General features: G+C 46.0%; 1 protein-coding gene across 2 annotated transcripts in view; it reads right to left on the bottom strand.

Annotated features, from left to right (window-relative positions):
• The window catches only part of uqcc1 (ubiquinol-cytochrome c reductase complex assembly factor 1), a 120,213-nt gene extending 101,913 nt beyond the window's left edge, over positions 1-18,300 (bottom strand). Inside the window, exons 1-4 of one of the 2 annotated variants that reach the window (XM_086005848.1) lie at positions 18,188-18,300; positions 16,294-16,401; positions 11,507-11,579; positions 8,489-8,546 (exon numbers count right to left, since the gene is read on the bottom strand). In XM_086005848.1, the coding sequence (XP_085861974.1) occupies positions 8,489-8,546; positions 11,507-11,579; positions 16,294-16,329 (167 nt within the window). In that variant the 5' untranslated portion in view covers positions 16,330-16,401; positions 18,188-18,300. The other variant, XM_086005849.1, reaches the window with a different exon arrangement.
• Between the last annotated feature and the right edge of the window lie 3,555 nt (positions 18,301-21,855).

Below are 21,855 nucleotides of genomic sequence, written 5' to 3'. Positions count from 1 at the left end.
CTCTTTTGTATATGGCTTGGATATTGGAATACAGAGTAGGATTTCAAAATTTACTGATGATACCAAACTTGGAGGTGTGGCAAACTGAGGATGATACCAATCGACTGCAACAGGACATAGATAAGCTAGCAGAATGGGCAGACAACTGGCAGATGGAATTTAATACAGAGAAGTGTGAGGTGATGCATTTTGGCAGAAGGGATAGAGAGGGGTAATATAGACTTAATGGCACCGTTCAAAAGAGGGACCTGGGGGTTCATGTGCGTAGATCTTTGAAGGTGGCAGGACATATTGAGAGAGTAGTTAGCAAAGCATATGGGATCTTGGGCTTCATAAATAGAGGTATTGAGTACAAAAGCAGGGAAGTTATGCTGAACCTTTATAAAGCTCTGGTTAGGCCACAACTGGAGTATTGCGTCCAGTTCTGGTCACCACACTTTAGGAAGGATGTGAAGGTCCTTGAGAGGGTGCAGAGGAGGTTTACCAGAATGGTTCCGGGGTGAAGGATTTTAGCTACAAGGTTAGGTTGGAGAAGCTGGGGTTGTTCTCCTTGGAGCAAAGGAGGTTGAGGGGTGATTTGAAAGAGGTGTACAAGATTATGACGGGTTTGGATAAAAAAGACTGTTCCTATTAGTTGATGGTACAAGGACTAGGGGACACAGATTTAAGGTATTGGGCAAGAGATACAGGGGGGATGTGAGGAAGAACTTTTTTACACAGCGAGTGGTAAGGACCTGGAACTTGCTGCCGACGAGGGTGGTGGAAGCGGAGACACTCAATGTTTTCAAGGGGAGACTGGATAGGCACTTGAGGGAAATAAACTTGCAGGGCTACGGGGATAGAGCGGGGGAATGGGACTGACTGGACTGCTCTACAGAGAGCCGGCACGGACTCAATGGGCCGAATGGCCTCCTTCTGTGCCGTTATGACTCTATGACTTAACGTAATAAAATGTCCCAAGGCGCTTCACAGGGGTATTATCAAAAGAATTTGACACAGCCATATAAGGAGATGTTAGGGCAGATGACCAAAAGCTTGGTCGAAGAGGTAGGTTTTAAGGAGCGTCTTAAAGAGAAAGAGAAGTAATGGGGCAGAGAGATTTAGGGAGGGAATTCCAGAGCTTAGGACCCAGGCAGCTGAAGGCACGGCCGCCAATGGTGGAGCATTTAAAAATTGGGGAAGTTCAAAAGGCCAGAATAGGTGGAGCGCAGAGGACTAGGGAGATTATAAGCTGGAGAAGAGGTGGAGATTACAGAGATAAGGAGGGGCGAGGCCATGGAGGGATTTGAAAACAAGGATGAGAATTTTAAAATCGAGGCGTTGCTTAACTGGGAGCCAATGTAGGTCAGCGAGCACAGGGGAGATGGGCGAGAGTTAGCATACGGGCGGCAGAGTTTTGGATGACCTTAAGTTTATGCAGCGAGTGGTAATGACCTGGATCTCGCTGTCGACGACAGTGGTGGAAGCGGAGATGATCAATGATTTCAAAAGTTTATGAGAGCTAGGGAGGCTGGCCAGGGGTGCGTTGGATTAGTCAAGTCTAGAGGTGATAAAGGCATGGATGAGGGTTTCGGCAGCAGATAAGTTGAGGTAAAGGGCACCAAGGTTGCAAACAGACTTGGTCAGCTTTAGACGGGGAGAGAGAGCGACTCAGTACCAATTGCCAGAGATAGAACTTTTCACTATGGTGAGGTACTCCACCCAGAAACTGGACCAAGAGCTGATATCCTTACTGTAAACTGCAGTGGCAAGATTCAAGGAACACTCGAGAGTCTTATAACCAGCTGGTTGAGGACGTCGAGACCTGTAACCACTAAGCTACTGGGACAGATTCGACCTTGCATTTCAAATGCCTGTGGTTTCTGCATCTTTACCCTTCAGCAACATAAACAACCACCAGTCTGTGGAAATATCCTTCCTGAACTGTTTGGAGATATAACAAGAATATTTAGACTAAAGAGCAATGCGAAGACTTCAGTAGCCTTTTAAAAACCACAGGCCAGTCATTCCCCCCACCCCATGTGTATTTCTCAAATAAATCACGTCACTCATTCAAAACTTTCTCACCCACAGCAGTCCGTTCATTTGACGTATTGCACAGTTTTAGCCTCATTAATCAGAGATTACGGAAGGGTGAGGTAATGGAGTTGACCATTTTCTTTCAAAGTGCTGCCGTTTATTATGGTGACTGTCACAGGCTTTTCCTTGTATTAACCATTTCATAAACCTAACGTATTGTGGCACTGATTAAAAGAAACATTCACACAGTGGTCGATTGTCACTGAAACCCACCACTGAAAATGCTGCCTTCCTAAAAAAAAGTTAAATCAACAATTAAATTAAAAGAAAAACATTCAGAGCCTTAATCAAAGCCATTAAAACAACCACATGAAAACAAATGGCTGCTGATTGACCAAAGATGTTTCATACCGTTTGGTATTTGGGCAGAAACTTCCTTTAGGAATTAGTGGTTATGGCACAGCCTGATACTATTGCAACGGGTCCCTCATGGAGTTCACTAACCACCTTGTGAAGGGCTCTTTGATGATCATCTGGGCTTGGCTGAAGTTGGTTATAGCTCAGAGGTTTTGATGCCTATTTGATTTGATTTTAGAGGCTTTTTGTTTCTGCTTCCATCATCACAGTTCCTGAAAAATATGCTGACCCTTCTCAGGTGTCAGCCATGGCTCAGTGGGCAGCACTCTCGCCTTTCAGGGCCACAGGGCCATGACCGATCCGAACCTAGACTCATGTCCAAATTCCTGCCCGCTCCCTGTAACCCTTAATTCCCTTTACTTCTAGGAAACTGTCTATTTCTGTTTTAAATTTATGTAATGATGTAGCTTCTACAGCTTTTTGGGGCAGCATATTCCATGGACCTACCACCCTCTGAGTGAAGTAGTTCCTCCTCATCTCAGTTTTGAAAGAGCAGCCCCTTATTCTAAGACTATGCCCCCTAGTTCTAGTTTCACCCATCATCGGGAACATCCTCCCCGCATCCACCCGATCCAACCCCTTCACAATCTTATATGTTTCAATAAGATCAGCAGCACGGTGGCATAGTGGTTAGCACTGTTGCCTCACAGCGCCAGGGACCCGGGTTCGAATCCGGCCTCGGGCGACTGTCTGTGTGGAGTTTGCACATTCTCCCCGTGTTTGCGTGGGTTTCCTCCGGGTGCTCCGGTTTCCTCCCGCAGTCCAAAGATGTGCAGGTTAGGTTGATTGGCTATGATAAATTGACCCTTAGTGTTAGGGGGCTTACAGGGATAGGGTGGGATATGTGTTGGTGTAGGGGTTACGGTGATCGGGTGGGATATGTGTCGGTGCAGGCTCGATGGGCTGAAATGGCCTCTATCTGCACTGTGGGGTTTCTGTGATTCTGTGAAGATCGCCTCTCATTCTTCTGAACTCCAATGAGTAGAGTCCCAATCTACTCAACCTCTCCTCATATGTCCATCCCCTCATCCCCGGGATTAACCGAGTGAACCTTCTTTGTACTGACTCGAGAGCAAGTATGTCCTTTCTTAAGTATGGACACCAAAACTGTATGCAGTATTCCAGGTGCGGCCTCACCAATACCTACGTTAAACCGAGGCCCCGTCTGCTCTCTCAGGTGGAGGCAAAAAATCCCATGTCACTATTTCAAAGAGCAGGAGCGTTCTCCCCGGTGTCCTGGGGCCAATGTTTATCCCTCAATCGACAAAACTAAAACAGTTTACCCGGTCATTATCACATTGCTGTTTGTGGGAGCTTGCTGTGCGCAAATTGGCTGCTGCGTTTCCTACATTACAACAGTGACTACACTTCAAAAAGTATTTCATTGGCTGTAAAGCGCTTTGGGACGTCCGGTGATCCTGAAAGGCGCTATATAAATGCAAGTCTTTCTTTTTCTTTTTCTCGCTTCCGCCTCTCAATCCCAGCTGTATTTAAAAGTGACTAACTTGGCTATAGTAATATATACTTTTGTAGATCTGGAGATTATCTTCTGGGCCACTGTACAAAGGCGATTTGACCAGCAATGTGCGTTCGTTCTCAAACAATATTGCGTATTCTTTTGAAACCATGGCTTTCAAATTTAGCTATGCGAATGTTAGCACACACTTGTATGAAATTTCCTTGTCTGTTCTTTTAGAAGAGGTGATGGCCTGTTAATTTAAGCGCCTTCATTAAAATAGCAAAGGGATTTCATCCCAACAAACAAGTCCCCAATTCCAAAGCATTTTACAAAGAGCGGGTATCCTGGCCAATATTCCCCCCTCAACTACCACTACCCAAAACAGACAGCTGACACAAATTGGCAGCCTCATTCGCCTACATAAGAGAATCACTACACTTTATAAGTACTTCATTGACTGTGAAGTGCTTTGGGACCTCTTGGGGACAGGACAGGTAAGGTGCTTAACCCTCATCCATCCCTTTGTGATCTCCAGACTCGACTATTCCAATGCTCTCCTGGCCGGCCTCTTTGTAAACTTCGAGTATTTCTAAACCTCTGTTGCCCCTATCCTAACACACCGAGTCCCACTAACCCATCACCTCTGTGGTTGCTGAGTTACATTGGCTTCCGGTCCGGCAAAGCCTCAATTAAAAAATTCTCATCCTTGTATTCAAATCCCTCTATGGTCTTGCCCCCTCCCTATCTCTGTAACCTCCTACAGCCCTACAACGCTCTAAGATCTCTGCTTTCTTCCAATTCTGGCCGCTTACGCAGCCCCTGATTTTCTTCGTTCCACGACTGGCGGCCATGCCTTCAGCTGCCTTGGCTCTAAGCTCCGGAAATCCCTCCCTAAACATCTCCGCCTCCCCCTCCTCCTTGAAGTCTCCTACTAAAGGAGAAAATAGAAGAACATCTAGAAACCAAAAACAAAGTACAGTAAACTCTTTCGTATCCGGCACCTACGGGACCAGGATGGTGCCGGTTGATGAAAAATTCTGGATAACAGAGAGGTAGGCAATTTGTAACACAAAAAAAGTTAAAACCACTGACTAACTCGGCCACCGCGGGAAACTCAGAAAAACGAAAAATGGATTGATTCGGCAAGATTACCGGTTATCTATTTTGCCGGTTATTAAAGAATTCCGGATGATTAAGTGCCATTTAAACAAGAGTTTACTGTAATGAATAGTCAGCATGGATTTCAAAAGGGAAAGTCTTGCTTGACCAAACTCATTGAATTTTTTGAAGTGGTAACAGAGAGAGTAGACAAGGGTAATGCAGTAGATGTAATTTATCTAGATTTTAAAAAGGCCTTCGATAAGGTACCACATAATAGACTGATGAACAAGGTCAGAGAATGCGGAGTCAGGGGACAAGTAGCAGAATGGATAGCTAGCTGGCTTCAAGACAGAAAGCAGAGAGTAGGGGTAAAGGGTAGCTATTCAGAGTGGCAAGTGGTGTTCGATAAGGATCAGTGCTGGGACCACTGTTGTTCACAATTTATATTAACGATTTAGACTTTGGAATCACAAACACAATTTCTAAATTTGCAGATGACACCAAATTTGGGGGGGGGATGTCAATACTGAGGAGGACTGCAACAAATTACAGGAGGACATTAATAAACTTGCAGAATGGACATATAATTGTCAAATGAAGTTCAACACAGATAAATGTGAGGTATTACATTTTGGTAGGAAGAATAGGGAGGTCACTTACCACTTGGAGGGTGCGAGTCTGGGTGGGGTAGAGGAACAAAGGGATCTCGGAGTACAAATACACAAATCACTAAAAGTTGCGCCACAGGTTAGCAAGGCCATAAAAAAAGCAAACCAAGCACTAGGGTTTATTTCTAGAGGGATAGAATTGAAAAGTAGGGAAGTTATGCTAAACCTGTATCGAACCTTGGTTAGACCACACTTATACTGCGTACAGTTCTGGTCGCCATTTTATAAAAATAATATAAAGGCACTGGAGAGGGTGCAGAGAAGATTTACAAGGATGATACCAGAAATGCGAGGGTATACATATCAGGAAAGGATGAACAGGCTGGGTCTCTTTTCTCTTGAAAAAAGGCTGAGGGGTGACCTAATAACTTTAAAATTATGAAGGAGTGGATAGAGAGAGAATGTTTCCACTTGTGGGCAAGAGCATAACTAAAGGCCATCAATATAAGATAGTCAGCAAAAAATCCAATAGGGAATTCAGAAGAAACTTCTTTACCCAGAAAGTGGTGAGAATGTGGAACTCGCTACCACAGGGAGTGGTCGAAGTGAATAGTATAGATGCATTTAAGGGGAGGCTAGACAAGTATATGAGGGAGAAGGGAATCGAGGGTTACGCTGGTAGATTTAGGTGAGGAAAGATGAGGAGACTCGAGTGGAGCATAAACTGGTTGGTCCGAATGGCCTGTTTCTGTGCCGTATATCCTATGTAATCCTATGTCAGATGCTTCTTAAATCCTATCTCTTTGACCAAGCATTTGGTCACCTGGCCTAATATCTCTTTTATATGGCTCCGTTTCAAATTTTGCTTGGTAACGCTCATGTGAAGCGCCTTGGGATGTTTTACTAGGTTAAAAGGTGCTATATAAATGCAAGTTGTTGTTTGTTGTTGCATTATAGATGAAAAGTTTGTAAATTCGCCAATCGTTCCTATGCTAATGTCTGAAGAGCTAAATTTCAAGGCACGTATTTTAATTGTTGCCTCCATATATCTATTAAAGCTCTTTCATTTCACTGTGGAAAGTTTGCTTTAAGCCTGTTCAGAACACTAGGGCACAGAGAACCAAAATAAATGAAGAAATACATTATTCTAAGGCAGTTCCAGACACAGGAATTGTGACCAGCTTAAAATCCAGTGTCAAAATGTTACCTTTGGTTCAGTTCCAGGCTTCAAAACAAGACTGGGGTCGGAATAGTCACAGTAACAAGTGCCTAGTCATTGCGGAGATCTATCGAGGAAAACCAAACCCATTTACAAGTGTCTGGCTCAGTGAGGGAGGATCTGCCTAATAGCTCGTGTCACAATTCCAAATTAAGCACGGGTGAGAAAATTGCCCTTTCACTCTTAGGGTCATAAAAATCACAGAAATTTACAAACCATAGAAATTTACGGTACAGAAAGAGGCCATTCGGCCCATCGTGTCTCTGCCGGCTGAAAAAGTGTTATCCAGCCTAATCCCACTTTCCAGCTCTCGGTCCGTAGCCTTGCAGGTTATGGCACTTCAAGTGCATCTCCAAGTACTTTTTAAATGTGATGAGGGTTTCTGCCTCGACCACCCTTTCAGGCAGTGAGTTCCAGACTCCCACCACCCTCTGGGTGAAACAAGGTTGCCTCAAATCCCCTCTAATCCTTCTACCAATTACTTTAAATCTGTACCCCCTGGTTATTGACTTCTGCACTAAGGGAAATAGGAACTTCCTATCCACTCTATCTAGGCCCCTCATAATTTTATACACCTCGGTCTGTGTTAAAACAGACCCCAGTCTTATTCCCTCACCCTGGTCTCTCTCTCCCTCTCCTGATGGTGGAAACTAGGCAGCTGAGTGGTAACAACGCATCCCTTTAAGACCTAGATCTGAAGCACAGATGAAAGACGACAGAAGTAGCCACAATTGCTTTTTCTGGCACCACGGTAACCTGGATGCAGATGGCGCTAAGATTGCATGAACTCGCAGCACGTTCATTCAACTGTGCCCGTTGTACTCGGCTGTTGGTATTTTCGCACAAGAACTCCAATCTAACAGGAATAATCAAACGGAAAAAAAACGCTACCCAACTTTTGGATCCTCTTGTTACGACGCTAGGTGGGGGGGGGGGGGGAATTCGGGATCGACCATTTTGGGGCGCAAGCATCGCCCAGTCTCCAAGTAGCGCCGGCAACCACGAAATTGAGTTTTAGCACCCCAAGAGGGAAGTGGAGCGCTAAATCAAGCACGCCACTTCCATCTTAGGGCACTAACATTGGAGAGCGGGGTGGAGGCTGCTGCGGTCAAAGGCTCCTTCCCTCCCTTAAAGGGAAGGGCCATCGCCGCAGGCTCTGCGATTTAAAAAGTGCCTGCCTGGACCACCAAGGCAGCCGCGATCCCGTGCGATCAGTCCGGCGCTCAAGCAGAGAGCCGGGCTGATCGATCGCGGACAGGAACCGGCAAAAAAAACTAGAACAGGAAAGGTTACGTTTTTTTTCCACTTACCTCGGCCACCTCACTTTTAATCATCGCACCCCCCTCCCCCCGACGCACGCCTCTTGCAGATGTCGATGTTTTCCACCGTCGCTGTTGTGGGGGCAGAAGTCAATTTCAGGTCCGCGGCGTTACTGGGGCGATGCGCATGGCGAAGACGTCACGATCTGCGGGCGAAGGAGAGCGGGTTGCAATGCCGTAGCGCCGCCGCAACACTCCCGTCAAATATGGGGGGGGGGGGGGGGGGGAGGGAAGAGTCGATGTCAGCATCGCGCACAGTCGCAAAGCCATTTGCGCCCCGTTAGCGCCGCCCGGGGGCGCGCACGGGAGACGCAAAGGCACCCAATTTGGATTTGAGTTCACTCACCAGACATGAAGTTGAGCGACGAGGAACCAGGAGTTCAGAGTGTCTGATAAACTGCATCCTGCATACACAGAAACAAGGAGTCATTTTAGTTTGCCTACTTCTTAAAAAAAAAAAATTTAGAAAGCCTAATTTAGAGTCGCTCTTTACCTAGAACAGAAAGGGACCCTCCCCAAGAACAAACGAATCAAAAAAAATAAAAGGTTGTGGCTAAATTTCAGAGGAAAGCGCAGGATGGGTGTTTCCTCCCTCTAGCAACGTGGTTTTGGAAAGGAGACTTTGAAGTAACTAACAGCTTCTTTATGCTTGAAACATTTAGAAAAATTACTTGGAAAAAAAGAGGAAACCACAAAGGCTGTCACAGCGATAAGTGCGTGGTGCAATGTGCTGGAAATCCAAGTGTACAGCCACATAGGTTAAAACTTCCACCCCACTGAGTTACTCAGCATAATTGTGATACATTTTGGTAGGAAGAACAAGGAGAGGCAATATAAACTAAAGGGTACAATTCTAAAGCTGGTGCGTGAACAGAGGGACCTGGGGGTTCATGTGCACAAATCGTTCAAGGTGGCAGGACAAGTTGACAAAGCGGCTAAAAAAGCATACAGGATCCTGGGCTTCATAAATAGAGGCATAGAGTACAAAAGCAAGGAAGTTATGATGAACCTTTATAAAACACTGGTTCGGCCTCGACTGGAGTATTGTGTCCAATTCTGGGCACCGCACTTTAGGAAGGATGTGAAGGCCTTAGAGAGGGCGCAGAAAAGGTTTACAAGAATGGTTCCAGGGATGAGGGACTTCAGTTACTTGGATAGACTGGAGAAGCTGGGGTTGTTCTCCTTAGAGCAGGGAAGGTTGAGAGGAGATTTGATAGAGGTGTTCAAAATCATGAGGGGTCTAGACAGAGTAGATAGAGAAAAACTGTTCCCATTGGCGGAAGGGTCAAGAACCAGAGGACACAGATTTAAGGTGATTGGCAGAAGAACCAAAGGGAAAACTTTTTTATGCAGTGAGTGGTTAGGATCTGGAATTCACTGCCTGAAAGGGTGGTGGAGGCAGATTCAATCATGGCTTTCAAAAGGGAGTTGGATAAGTACCTGAAAGAAAAAAATATGCAGGGCTACGGGGAAAGGGCCGGTGAGTGGGATTAGCTGAAGTGCTCTTGCAGAGAGCCGGCACGGGCTCGACGGGCCGAATAGCCTCCTTCTGTGCTGTAACCATTCTATGAGTCTATAAGGTCGGCCTGTCTCAGTCTGAATGCCATTGTGATGGACAATGGCAATCGATAGGGACCAGGGATAATAAAGCCTCTTCGGGTTTTGTTAGGCATGGGTATTAAAGGTTACGGATCCAAGGCAGGTAGGAGTTAAGATTCAGATCCGCTATCATCTAACTGAATGGCGGAACAGACTCAAGGGGCTGAATGGCCTCCTCCTGTTCCTATAATCCGATATGGACACTGTAAGCTCTTAAGTTTTACGGCAATGGTTCAGTTTTGCTGTGGTGCGACTCGCTGTTCAGACTGCCGTAGATTTAGATCTGCTTCAGTGACCTTCCCGGGTATCTCATCCCACAGCTAGGTTACCTTTGGGATGAAGAAGCTGGGCCTGGAAACTCCTATTTTTAAATGAAGTCTCCGGATAGTTGAACCTTTCGCCACAGTGAGCAATTTGCCTGGACAATTTTGGTCAATTCTCATCACCATCTTGGAAGACTTCGATTAGGTCACCAAAAGCCTCCTCTTTTTCCAAAGTGAAGCTTCAAATCCACTCTCCAGCCACAAAACCATGTCCGTTAAATACACTGGATAATTTAGAGGCCGTGATAATTAAATTTCAAATGCAAATTATTGAGGCCCCTTTCCGCATTATTTTCCAGTGAAGCTGCCAGCTTTTACTAGCAATATTTGTCCTGGCCAGTATTTATCCCTCAACCAACATCACTAAAAACAGATTGCAGGAAACGCTCTTTTAACCGGCACCTAAATAACCGGCAAAATTCAGGAGTAGGTTCAGGTGAGTTTTACTTCATATTAGTGGCCGTTCCTGGATCTGTGGCCGTGTAACTGGGGTTCGTGCACTTATTGCTAAGCAACAGGGACGCTTGGTCTGTGGCCGGAGTTTCTGCACATGTTGCTAAGCAACAGGGAAGCCTGGATTTGTTGCTGTGTACGGAGCTCTCATACCGTTTAACTATACCTCTCTGTAATCCGGACTTTTTGATAAACCGGCACCTCGCCGGTCCCGTTGGTGCCGGATAATGAAGAGTTTCCTATCTGGTTATCATCACATAGCTGTTTGTGGGAGCTTGCTGTGCGCAAATTGGCTGCCGCGTTTCCTACATTACAACAACAGTGACTACACTTCAAAAAGTACTTCATTGGCTGTAAAGCACGTTGGGACGTCCAGAGATTGCGAAAGGCGCTATAGAAATCTAAGTTCATTCATTCTTTCTTTTATAATCGGGCACGTTCCACAATTAGAACTCACTGCCGATGAAGCTTTGAAACCCACAGCCAGTTCAGGCACCTATCTAGCCCGCCTACCCACAGTGGTATCTTGGTGCATTTCTGATGGCCCTGAATCCCATTGGTTGACAAGAATCGGTCGAGGTCCTTCCCGATACCCATCAAGCTTTCCTGTTCCACCAACTGTGCCAGTAATCTTCCCCCCCCCTTTTAGTAAACGATCCTTCCGCAATTCCCATTTTGTTTTGATGACCATAATTTGAAAACATGGAGATAAATCCCGAGTGCATGACTGAATGTTTGACCTGGCTTCAATATAGATCTCGAAAGGTTTTAATAGGCTGGAAATCATTTTGACAGTGGGCTTAATTTTGCATTTAACAGCAGACTGCCTGAGACTGGCGGAATGGGGAGTGCCTTCGGAGCTGGAGTCAATTTCACCAAAATGCAACTGTGCATCCCTGATGAAAAGAATGAGTGAAACCTTCAAAGAATAAATGCATTAAATGCAGCTCAAATTTAGCAAATTGCAGAGAAACCCTGTCTGTACATACTTTCAAACAAGCCATCGTAGTCTATTCTCTCCACGCAACAGGTGTACATGCGGAGGCCGGCAATCTTAATTTTCTGTAACAAAAACAGTGATAAAGAAAGAAAAATGATCAGAACAGCAAGTGCAGACATAGGAGCCAAAACATAGAAGGGAAATAAACGAGAAAAGCAACATGAATCACACCCGCTAGAAATCAATAGCGTCGTCATTAAGCTTGTACACTATAGAAAGGAGGGTCAAGGGGTGTGGGCAAATATGGAAAGATACAGAGAAAATAGATTCATGATCCCTCCTACTTTGTGTTTGGAGGTGAGATTTTACATACTTCTCTTTTCTTCTTAGGCAGTCCCTCGGAACCGAGGATGACTTGCTTCCACATTAAAAATGAGTTTGCAGGTGACTGATTAGTCCAATGCGGGACCTACAGTCTCTGTCTGAGCAGATGGTGGTTGAATGGGCGGGTGGGTGGGGTGCTTGGGTTGACGTGCGCTGCCTGCGCTTGGCTTCCGCTTGCTCCCAGCGATGAGACTCGAGGTGTTCAGCGCCTACCCGGATGCTTCTCCTCCACTTTGTGCGGTCTTGGGCCAGGGATTCCCAGGTGTCGGTGGGGATGTTACACTTTTTCAAGGAGGCTTTGTGGGTGTCCATGTACAGCAGGCACCTCAAAGCACTGGAGAGGTACCACCAACGCTGCCTCCGCAAGATCCTGCAAATCCATTGGCAGGATAGGCGCACCAACGTCAGTGTTCTTGCTCAGGCCAACATCCCCAGCATTGAAGCTCTGACCACGCTCAATCAGCTCCGATGGGCGGGTCACATTGTCCGCATGCCCGATACGAGGCTCCCAAAACAAGCGCTCTACTCGGAGCTCCGGCACGGCAAGAGAGCCCCAGGTGGGCAGAGGAAACGCTTTTACATACGCCCTCTATGTACATACCTATTAGCATATTTTACAGATAAGATCAGTTGTACCCACAGGGGTATGTTAATCCAGACTTGAAACTTCATTGTACTAAGCTTCCCATCCCCGCGTAGCCAGTGCAAGGGAACCCAGTATCAGTGAATCCAACTGAAGCCTTTTATTAGACATTTTTACACTAGGGGGAGTGTAGCCAACCGCAGATACGCAGCTCTCCTTCCATCGGCTTCATTCCCTAGTGTAAACAACCCGATATCTAGGGAATCTGTGGCATTGTAGACCCACAAAAATGTGGGTCTGCAGATCTGCTGTCTGGTACAGGCTGAAATAAACGTGGGGAGCTGATACTGCACATTTATAGGAACAGGTGGATACCATTCACACCTTCCAGCCTGTTCCGCCATTCAATTAGATCATGGCTGATCTGTATCTTAACTCCATCTACCCGCCTTGGTTCAGTAAACGTTAATACACTTGCCTAACGAAAATCACAGGTATTCCATCTCGAGATGGAATCTGACTTATTCCATCAGTGTCCTAGGCCCAAACATCTTTGGCTGCTTCATCAACGACCTTCCCTCCATCATAGGTTCAGGACAAAGCAGCCCGCTTGATTGGCACCCCATCCACCACCTTAACCATTCACTCCCTCCACCACCGGCGCACCGTGGCTGCAGTGTGTACCATCTACAAGATGCACTGCAGCAACTCACCAAGGCTTCTTCGGCAGCACCTCCCAAACCTGCGACCTCTTCCACCTAGAAGGACAAGGGCAGCAGGCGCATGGGAACACCACCACCTGCAAGTTCCCCTCCAAGTCACACACCATCCTGACTTAGAAATATGTCACTGTTCCTTCATCGTGGCTGGGTCAAAATCCTGGAACTCCCTCCCTAACAGCACTGTGGGAGTAACCTTCACCACACGGACTGCAACGGTTCAAGAAGGCGGCTCACCACCACCTTCTCAAGGGCAACTAGGTATGGGCAATAAATGCTGGCCTTGCCAGCCAGGCCCACATCCCATAAAAGAACAAAAAAAAAGTGGCCCTGAGCACCAGCACTCTCACCTGGGCTTGCTGTTTCACGAGGACAAATCTTGTTACAAATACATGCCCTCAAAGTTTGAGCCTCCGATAGATTTGGCAGCAACTCGTTTAGTTGTGTTAGCTCACAGCTGCTTCACATTTGACCCATGTTAATGTTACTCATCACACCGTAGGTAAAGCACTAACTATTTCCCTCGGGGCTGTTTTGAATGTTCTTAACGTGCGATAAAAAATATTTTTGAGGCCAGTGGGATTGGAAATTAATTACCCAGTTTCTGGAAAACTTGGTGCTCCTTTCTGCTCTGAGAACTACCAGTTCAGCTCTTAGTTAGTACACACCACAGCACTGGATAGTCTAACTGAAAGTCAGCCCGTGGCTCAGTGGGCAGCACTCTCGCCTCCGAGTCAGAAGGTTGTGGGTTCAAGCCCCGCTCCAGAGACTTCAGCACAAAGTCTAGGCTGACACTCCTGGTGCAGTGCTGAGGGAACGCCGCACTGTCGGAGGTGCCGTCTTTCGGATGAGACGTTAAACCGAGGCCTCGTCTGCTCTCTCAGGTGGACGTAAAAGATTCCATGGCTACTATTGGAAGAAGAGCAGGGGAGTTCTCCCCGGTGTCTTGGCTAATATTTATCCCTCAACTAAAACCTAAAAACAAATTATCTGGTCGTTAACACATTGCTGTTTGTGGGAGCTTGTTGTGCACAGATTAGCTTTTGCGTTTCCTACATTACAGCAGTGACTACACTTCAAAAAAGTACTTCACTGGCTGTAATACACTTTGGGACTTCCGGTTGTGAAAGTACTGTATAAATTCAAGATCGATCTTACTTTGCTTTAAACTCGGAAAGACCATCTGAAGTGGGAGAGATGCCATGCCATAAACCCAAAGATAAATACATTAAGAGCAAGAGGATAACTAAAGTAAGGGTAGGGCCTATTAGGGACCATAAAGGTAACCTGTGTGTGGAATCGGAAGGCACGGGTATGGTTCTTCACGTTTGTTTTCACAAAAGAGAGGGTCGATGCAAACATTGCCATCGGGGAAGAGTGTGAAATATTAGATGAAATAAACATAGTGAAAGAGGAAGTATTAAGGGGTTTAAGCATCTTTGAAAGTGGATAAATCCCCATGCCCGGATGAAATGTTAAGAGAAGTAAGAGAGGAAATAGCAGAGGCTCTGACCATCATTTTCCAATCCTCTCTGGCTACAGGTGTGGTGCCGGAGGACTGGAGGATGGCTAACATGGTACCGTTGTTTAAAAAGGGAGAAAGGGATAGACCAAGTAATTACAGGCCAGTCAGCCTAACCTCGGTGGTGGGAAAATTATTGGAAAAAATTCTGAGGGACATGATAAATCTTCATTTAGAAAGACACGGATTAATCAGGGACAGTCAGCATGGATTTGTTAAGGGAAGATCATGTCTGACTAACTTGATTGCATTTTTTGAGGAGGTAACAAGGAGGGTCGATGAGGGTGGTGCGTCTGATGTAGTCTATATGGATTTTAGCAAGGCTTTTGATAAGGTCCCACATGGCAGACTGGTCACAAAAGTAAAAGCCCATGGGATCCAAGGCAAAGTGGCAAGTTGGATCCAAAATTGGCTCAGAGGGAGGAAACAAAGGGTAATGGTCGAAGGGTGTTTTTGTGACTGGACAGCTGTTTCCAGTGGGGTTCCGCAGGGCTCAGTACTGGGTCCTTTGCTTTTTGTGGTATATATATATCAATGATTTGGACTTGAATGTAGGAAGTATGATTAAGAAGTTTGCAGATGATACAAAAATTGGCCGTGTGGTTGATAATGAAGAAGAAAGCTGCAGACTGCAGGAAGATATCAATGGATTGGTCAGGTGGGCAGAACAGTGGCAAATGGAATTCAATCCGGAGAAGTGTGAGGTAATGCATTTGGGGAGGGCTAACAAGGAAAGGGAATACACATTAAATGGTAGGACACTGAGTCGTGTAGAGGAACAAAGGGACCTTGGAGTGCAGGTCCAGATCCCTGAAGGTAGCAGGCCAGGTAGATAAGGTGGTTAAGAAGGCATACGGGATACTTGCCTTTATTAACCGAGGCATAGAATATAAGAGCAGGGAGGTTATACTTGAACTGTATAAAACACTAGTTAGGCCGCAGCTCTTAGCAGAAGGGTCAATAACCAGGGGGCAGAGATTTAAAGTCATTGGTCGGAGGTTTAGAGGGGAGTTGAGGAGAAAGTTTTTCACCCAGAGGGTGGTGCGGGTCTGGAACTCACTGCCTGAAAGGGTGGGAGAGGCAGAGACCCTCATCACATTTAAAAAATACTTGGATATGCACTTGAAGTGCCGTAACCTACAGGGCTACGGACCAAGAGCTGGAAAGTGGGATTAGGCTAGATCGCTTTTTGTCGGCCGGCATGGCCACGATGGGCTGAATGGCCTCCTGCTGTGCTGTAAATTTCCATGATTCTATGTTGCAGCAAGAGTTGCTCCACCATCGTTGGTGTCAAGTTGGGTTTTCCTTTTTTGGGGGTGGGGGGGAAGAGAACGTGAAAGAGGCTTTATTCCGTATCTAAACCAAGCAGTAACAGACCTGCGAATCCCGACTACTGCCGCTACAAAGAATAAGATACTGCTCCACCTCCCAGCAGAGACACCACCCCCCCAGCAGAGACACCACCCCCCCCAGCAGAGACACCACCCCCCCAGCAGAGACACCACCTCCCCAGCAGAGACACCACCCCCCCAGCAGAGACACCACCCCCCCCCCCCAGCAGAGACACCACCTCCCAGCAGAGACACCACCCCCCACCCACCTTCATTAGTGCAAATTTAAAGAGATACCCATTTGCTGTACTTCAGGGGCCCTGTGAATCCCATGGCTTCTATCAGTTTGGTGAAGGGGCCCAGTTCTTCCTCAACAGGCTGAGCCTTATCTTTCACATTGGAAAGCTGTTAATAAAAGAGAGAACAAATTGTCAGTCAAGGCTCACCAGAGGATTATTTGTTTGGCAAAGCTTGCAATAAAATACTAGGGTACGCAACAACACAACTCGCATTTATATAGCGCCTTTAACGTAGTAAAACATCCCAAGGTGCTTCACAGGAGCGTCAGCAAGGAAAATCTGACACCGAGCCACATGAGGAGATGATGGCCCATATTTTCCGATCGGAGGCTTCCTGCGTGCGGAGGCCTCCTATCGGGAAAAAATCTATGCCCTTACCGGAGGGCTCCCGAGGTCCGGCCATTTCCGCTCCTGGGCCTCTCCACAGTCGAAATGCGCAGGGCCCAGGTATCCCAGGGGTGCAGGCGGTTCGCAATCGTCCCTGGGATCGAGTGGGCCATGGGGAGCCAATGGGAGAAGGGAATCCCCCTTCATACTTTCGACAGGTCTCTCCGCTTAGACATGTCGGAAGTATGAATGGGGATCACTCAAAAAACATCAAAACATTAAATTATTTTTTTTTTAATCACGTTTTTAAAATTAGTTAAAATTAAATTAAATTAAATATTTTTTCAACCAAAAAAAGTAAAAAAATTTACGGGGCTAAAAATAAACTTAACTTTTTTAAAAAGTATTTTAAAATTATAAATGAGTGGGAAAAAAAGTGTTTTTTTTTACTTTTTTCAAACTCTTATGCTGGTAAAAGCAGGCCTTACTCATGCTTTTACCAGGCGTAAGATTTTTACGGGATTTCAGCGGGCAGAGGTTGTGCAGAAAGCGGAACTCTCCCCCCGCACAGGCCCATCTCCAGGGCAGGCGCGGGATCCGTCAAGATTCTTGACAGATCGGAAATGCCGGTTTTCAACTCTTGGCATGCCTGAAACCGGCACTTGCGAGGTCCTTACGGGTGGGTACACAGCTCTTACACACCCGTAGGGATTGGAAAATACGGGCCATTAGGTCAGGTGGCCAAAAGCTCGGTCAAAGAGGTAGGTTTTAAGGAGCGTCTTAAAGGAGGAGAGAGAGGTAGAGAGGCGGAGAGGTTTAGGAAGAGAATTCCAGAGCTTAGGGGCTAGGAAGCTGAAGGCACGGCCACCAACGGTGGAGCGATTAAAATCAGGGATGCTCAAGATGCCAGAATTAGAGGAGCACAGATATCTTGGGGGGTTGTGGGGCTGAAGGAGATTACAGAGATAGGAAGGGGCGAGGCCATGGAGGGATTTGAAAACAAGGATGAGAATTTTAAAATTGAGGCGTTAACATTAAATAATTTTCTTTTGAAATCATGTTTTTAAAATTAGTTAAAATTACATTAAATTAAATATTTTTTTTTAATTTTTTCAACAAAACTTTTTAAAAAATTTTACGGGGCTAAAAATAAACTTACCTTTTTTAATAGTATTTTTAAATTATAAATGAGTGAAAAAAAAAATTTTCAATGTAAGTCAGCGAGCACAGGGGTGATGAGCGAACGGGACTTGGTGCGAGTTAGGACACGGGCGGTCGAATTTTGGATGACCTCCAGTTTACGTAGGGTCGAATGTGGGAGGCCAGCTAGGAGTGTGTTGGAATAGTCAAGTCTAGAGGTAACAAAGGCATGGATGAGGGTTTCAGCAGCAGATGAGCTGAGGCAGCCAAAGTAAAGACAGACATATTAGCAACATGAACAGTTTGAGTGTGAACACGATTACCTGAGGGGTGGGGGCAAGAGGGAGAAGGGAAGAAATGGAGGCTGCATCTGATGCTCTGCGTGGTTTGTATACAGATTAGCCCTTTCCATTTCCAGAACCCACCTTCGGTGTGACGTGAGCTGCTCGGCATGGGGGTGCCTGTCTGAGTAAAGTGCGTCGAAGCCCATTGTACGAGGCTGGGCCGTTCGGCCTGGAAATGCGGGCTCCTATCACTGCACGTTGCCACACAGCACGGAGCTGAAAGGAAACAAAAAGGCATTTCAGATCTATGTGGTATGCAAATACAAAAAAAACAGTCCGCTGTACAGATCTGTGGAAACGAAAAGCTAACAGCTACATTGCCCCTTCTCTAGTTACCTGCTGTGTTTTTAGTCATGGTCATAAACCAGGAGTAGAAACAACTGGTCTCACCTGCTTACGCTGGTAAAATATGGTGTGATTAAGAAACACAGTATTACAGCATTGCACCACTTAAATTCTCCCCCCACCTGTGGTGCTGTGAAGTGAGTTTATCTTTTAGATGTAATCCAACCTCTAGACACTTTGTCAATCACCTGTCAGTTTTTTTTTAATCATGCCTGGGATGTGGGCATCGCTGGCAAGGCCAGCATTTATTGCCCATCCCTAATTGCCCTCGAGAAGGTGGTGGTGAGCCTGTCTGTGAGGTGAAGGTACTCCCATAGTGCTGTTAGGGAGGGAGCTCCAGGATTTTGACCCAGTGACGATGAAGGAACGGCAATATATTTCCAATGTCAGGATGGTGTGTGACTGGGAGGGGAACTTGGAGGTGGTGGTGTTCCCATGCACCCGCTGCCCTTGTCCCTCTAGGTGGTAGAGGTCGCGGGTTTGTGGTTATACAGTACATCTGTTCTGCAACAGAGTTCAATACAAGGCCTCAAAAACAACTACACAGCCACGGGACACGACCAAATTTCAAACGTCAGCCCAGTTATGTCATGTGCGTTGAATGCTGCAGGCTACATGGCTCATGTATTCCCAGCTATGAAGCCACATAGCTCATGCTCTCCATTTTGAAGAATGGAAAGTGTTGACAGGAGCACAAGAAAGAGTTTAAGCTAGTGGACTAAAAACTGTTTGTTCCATTGCCATGGCAATGCAAACATCAGCGGTTCGGATGCAAGCCAAATAGAAGAAAATGCACATACATACATTGCACCACTAATGACAAGGGGATACAAATGCTACTGCAACACACGTCCATCATATTCCAGTTGAAAACAATGGAAAGGTGGGAATCGAAGACAAACATTCATTCCCAACTGCAATCCCAGTGTATTAAAGGAAGGAAAGAAAGCAAACTCTCTCTCTCTCTCGCTCAATTCACATTTACTGCAGATGAGCCAACAGTCAATCCAGTAATAAATCCATTGGGGAGGCAAGGGCACTTCCGGGGAAGGATTTTTACAGGTAAGAGACATGCATGTTAAGTCTTTCTACACCACCTAAATACTTTTTCTCGTTATAGGCTAAAGATAAAGTTATTGCAGTTTAAACATGGATATTGCACCAACCTTACACCAGCTAGATTTTTACCTAGAATTTACAATATTGATTATGTTACTGGACTAATAATCCAGAGGCCTGGACTAACTGATCCACGGACAGTGAGTTCAAATCCCACCACGGCAGCTGGGGAATTTAAATTCAGTTAATTAAATAAATCTGGAATAAAAAGCTAGTATCAGTAATGGTGACCATGAAACTACCGGATTGTTGTATAAACCCATCTGGTTCACTGATGTCCTTTAGGGAAGGAAATCTACTGTCCTTACCCGGTCTGGCCGACATGTGACTCCGGACCCGCTGAATTGGCACAGCAAGCCACCGCCACCTTCTTGAGGGCAATTAGGGATGGGCAATAAATGCCGGCGATGTCTATATCCCATGAATTAATTTTTTTAAATCTGGAATATACTGCCTGAAAGGGCGGCGGAAACAGATTCAATAGTAACTTTCAAAAGGGAATTGAAGGGGGCAACATTTGCAGGGCTATGGGAAAAGAACAGGACAGTGGGACTAATTGGAGAGCTCTACCAAAGAGCCAGAATAGAGATGATGGGCCGAATGGACCCTTCTGTGCTGTATGACTCTATGAAAGGGGGTCAGTCAGTCTGTGTTTATCCTGCACGCGAGCGATAGGCCGCCTGCATGCGCCCCCACCTTGTGCTCATATCCCTTTATTCCCTGCTCCGTCAACCAACCATCTAACCTAGTCTTAAATATTGCTTCAATCACTAGTGCGTTCCACAGCCTCACAACCCTGTATAAAAAGGTTTCTCCGGCTCTCCAATCTAAATACACTACATTTGAGAGAGGGGTTTTGACAGAGTAGATCGGGAGAAACTGTTTCCACTGGCAACAGGGTCGGTAACCAGAGGACACAGATTTGAAATATTTGACAAAAATGCCAGAGGGGATTGTTGTGATCTGGAACGCGCTGCCTGAAAGGGCGGTGGAAGCAGATTCAATAGTAACTTGCAAAAGGGAATTTTTTTTTTTTTTAATTCATTCCTGGGATGTGGGCATCACTGGCAAGGGCCAGCATTTATTACCCATCCCTAGTTGCCCTTGAGAAGGTGGTGGTGAGCCGCCTTCTTGAGCCGCAGCAGTCCGTGTGGTGAAGGTGCTCCCACAGTGCTGTGAGGGAGGGAGTTCCAGGATTTTGACCCAGCGACGATGAAGGAACGCCGATATACTTCCAAGTCAGGATGGTGTGTGACTTAGATCTCTACTTAAAAAGGAAAAATTTGCAGGGCTGTGGGGAAAGAGCAGGGGGAGTGGGACTAATTGGAGAGCTCTTTCAAAGAGCCGGCACAGGCACGATGGGCCGAACGGCCTCCTTCTGTGCTGTATGATTCTACGATTTGATCTTGCATCTATGTCCCCTTATTGTAGAACCATCAGCCACCGGAAGCAGTTTGTTTCTACCTATAGTGCCCCAGATTATGTGATCAATACCATGGATGAGTCAGAGATATCCTTAATTACAACAGTGACTATAGTTCAAAAGCACGTCATTGGCTGCAAAATGCTTTGGGGCGCCCTGAGGTAGTGAAAGACGCTATAGAAATGCAAGTCTTGCTTGCTTTGAGATCGTTGGATGACTTAACGTTGATTACCGAGAGTCCAGAAATTGATTTTAACTGTAAACTCTGCAGTGCGATGGTCAATTTCGCGTTTCGTATCTGACACTTGATGCCGCACATTGACCCAGTCCAGTCTGACGATGTGATACACCAGAGCCAGCTGGATAGGGAATCAGAGGAGGAAAATATCTGTAGAATCCAATTAATACAGGCTGCTCTGGAAGGTTTTAAAGCAATGGCCCAGAAATTCGGGTCTCCACGGGTGAGTACGCACGGGGTACTCGCCCGTAGGCCCAATGGAAGTGCCGGTTTCCTGCATGCACTGCGCATGCGCGGGAAACCGGCACTTCCGATCCCCTGAACGAAGGGGTTCAGAGGTCGAACGCGTGCGCGGGGGAGGCAGCGCGTGCACATCGAACTTCGTTTTTTTTTGCAGGTTTTCCCGGGAGGGTAAGTCTCCAGAAGTTAGACATATAAAAAGCAGTCGCAAGGCCTGCTTTTTACAAAGTAAGTGGTGAATTAATTAAAATTAAAACATTTTTTCCACAGGTTTATTATTTTTATAAATACTTTAAAGCAAGGTAATTTTATTTTCAGCCCCGTTAGAATTTTTTTTTTAAAATTTCAAAAATTTAAATTGTTTAAAATAGTTATTTCATGTAA

The sequence above is a fragment of the Somniosus microcephalus genome, chromosome 13, assembly GCF_052327205.1.
Source record: "Somniosus microcephalus isolate GS21.2 chromosome 13, FLI_Smic_1.0, whole genome shotgun sequence".
Taxonomy (NCBI): Eukaryota; Metazoa; Chordata; class Chondrichthyes; order Squaliformes; family Somniosidae; genus Somniosus; species Somniosus microcephalus.
Note: the sequence above shows the minus strand (reverse complement) of the source record. Positions and strands in the feature narration are given on the sequence as shown.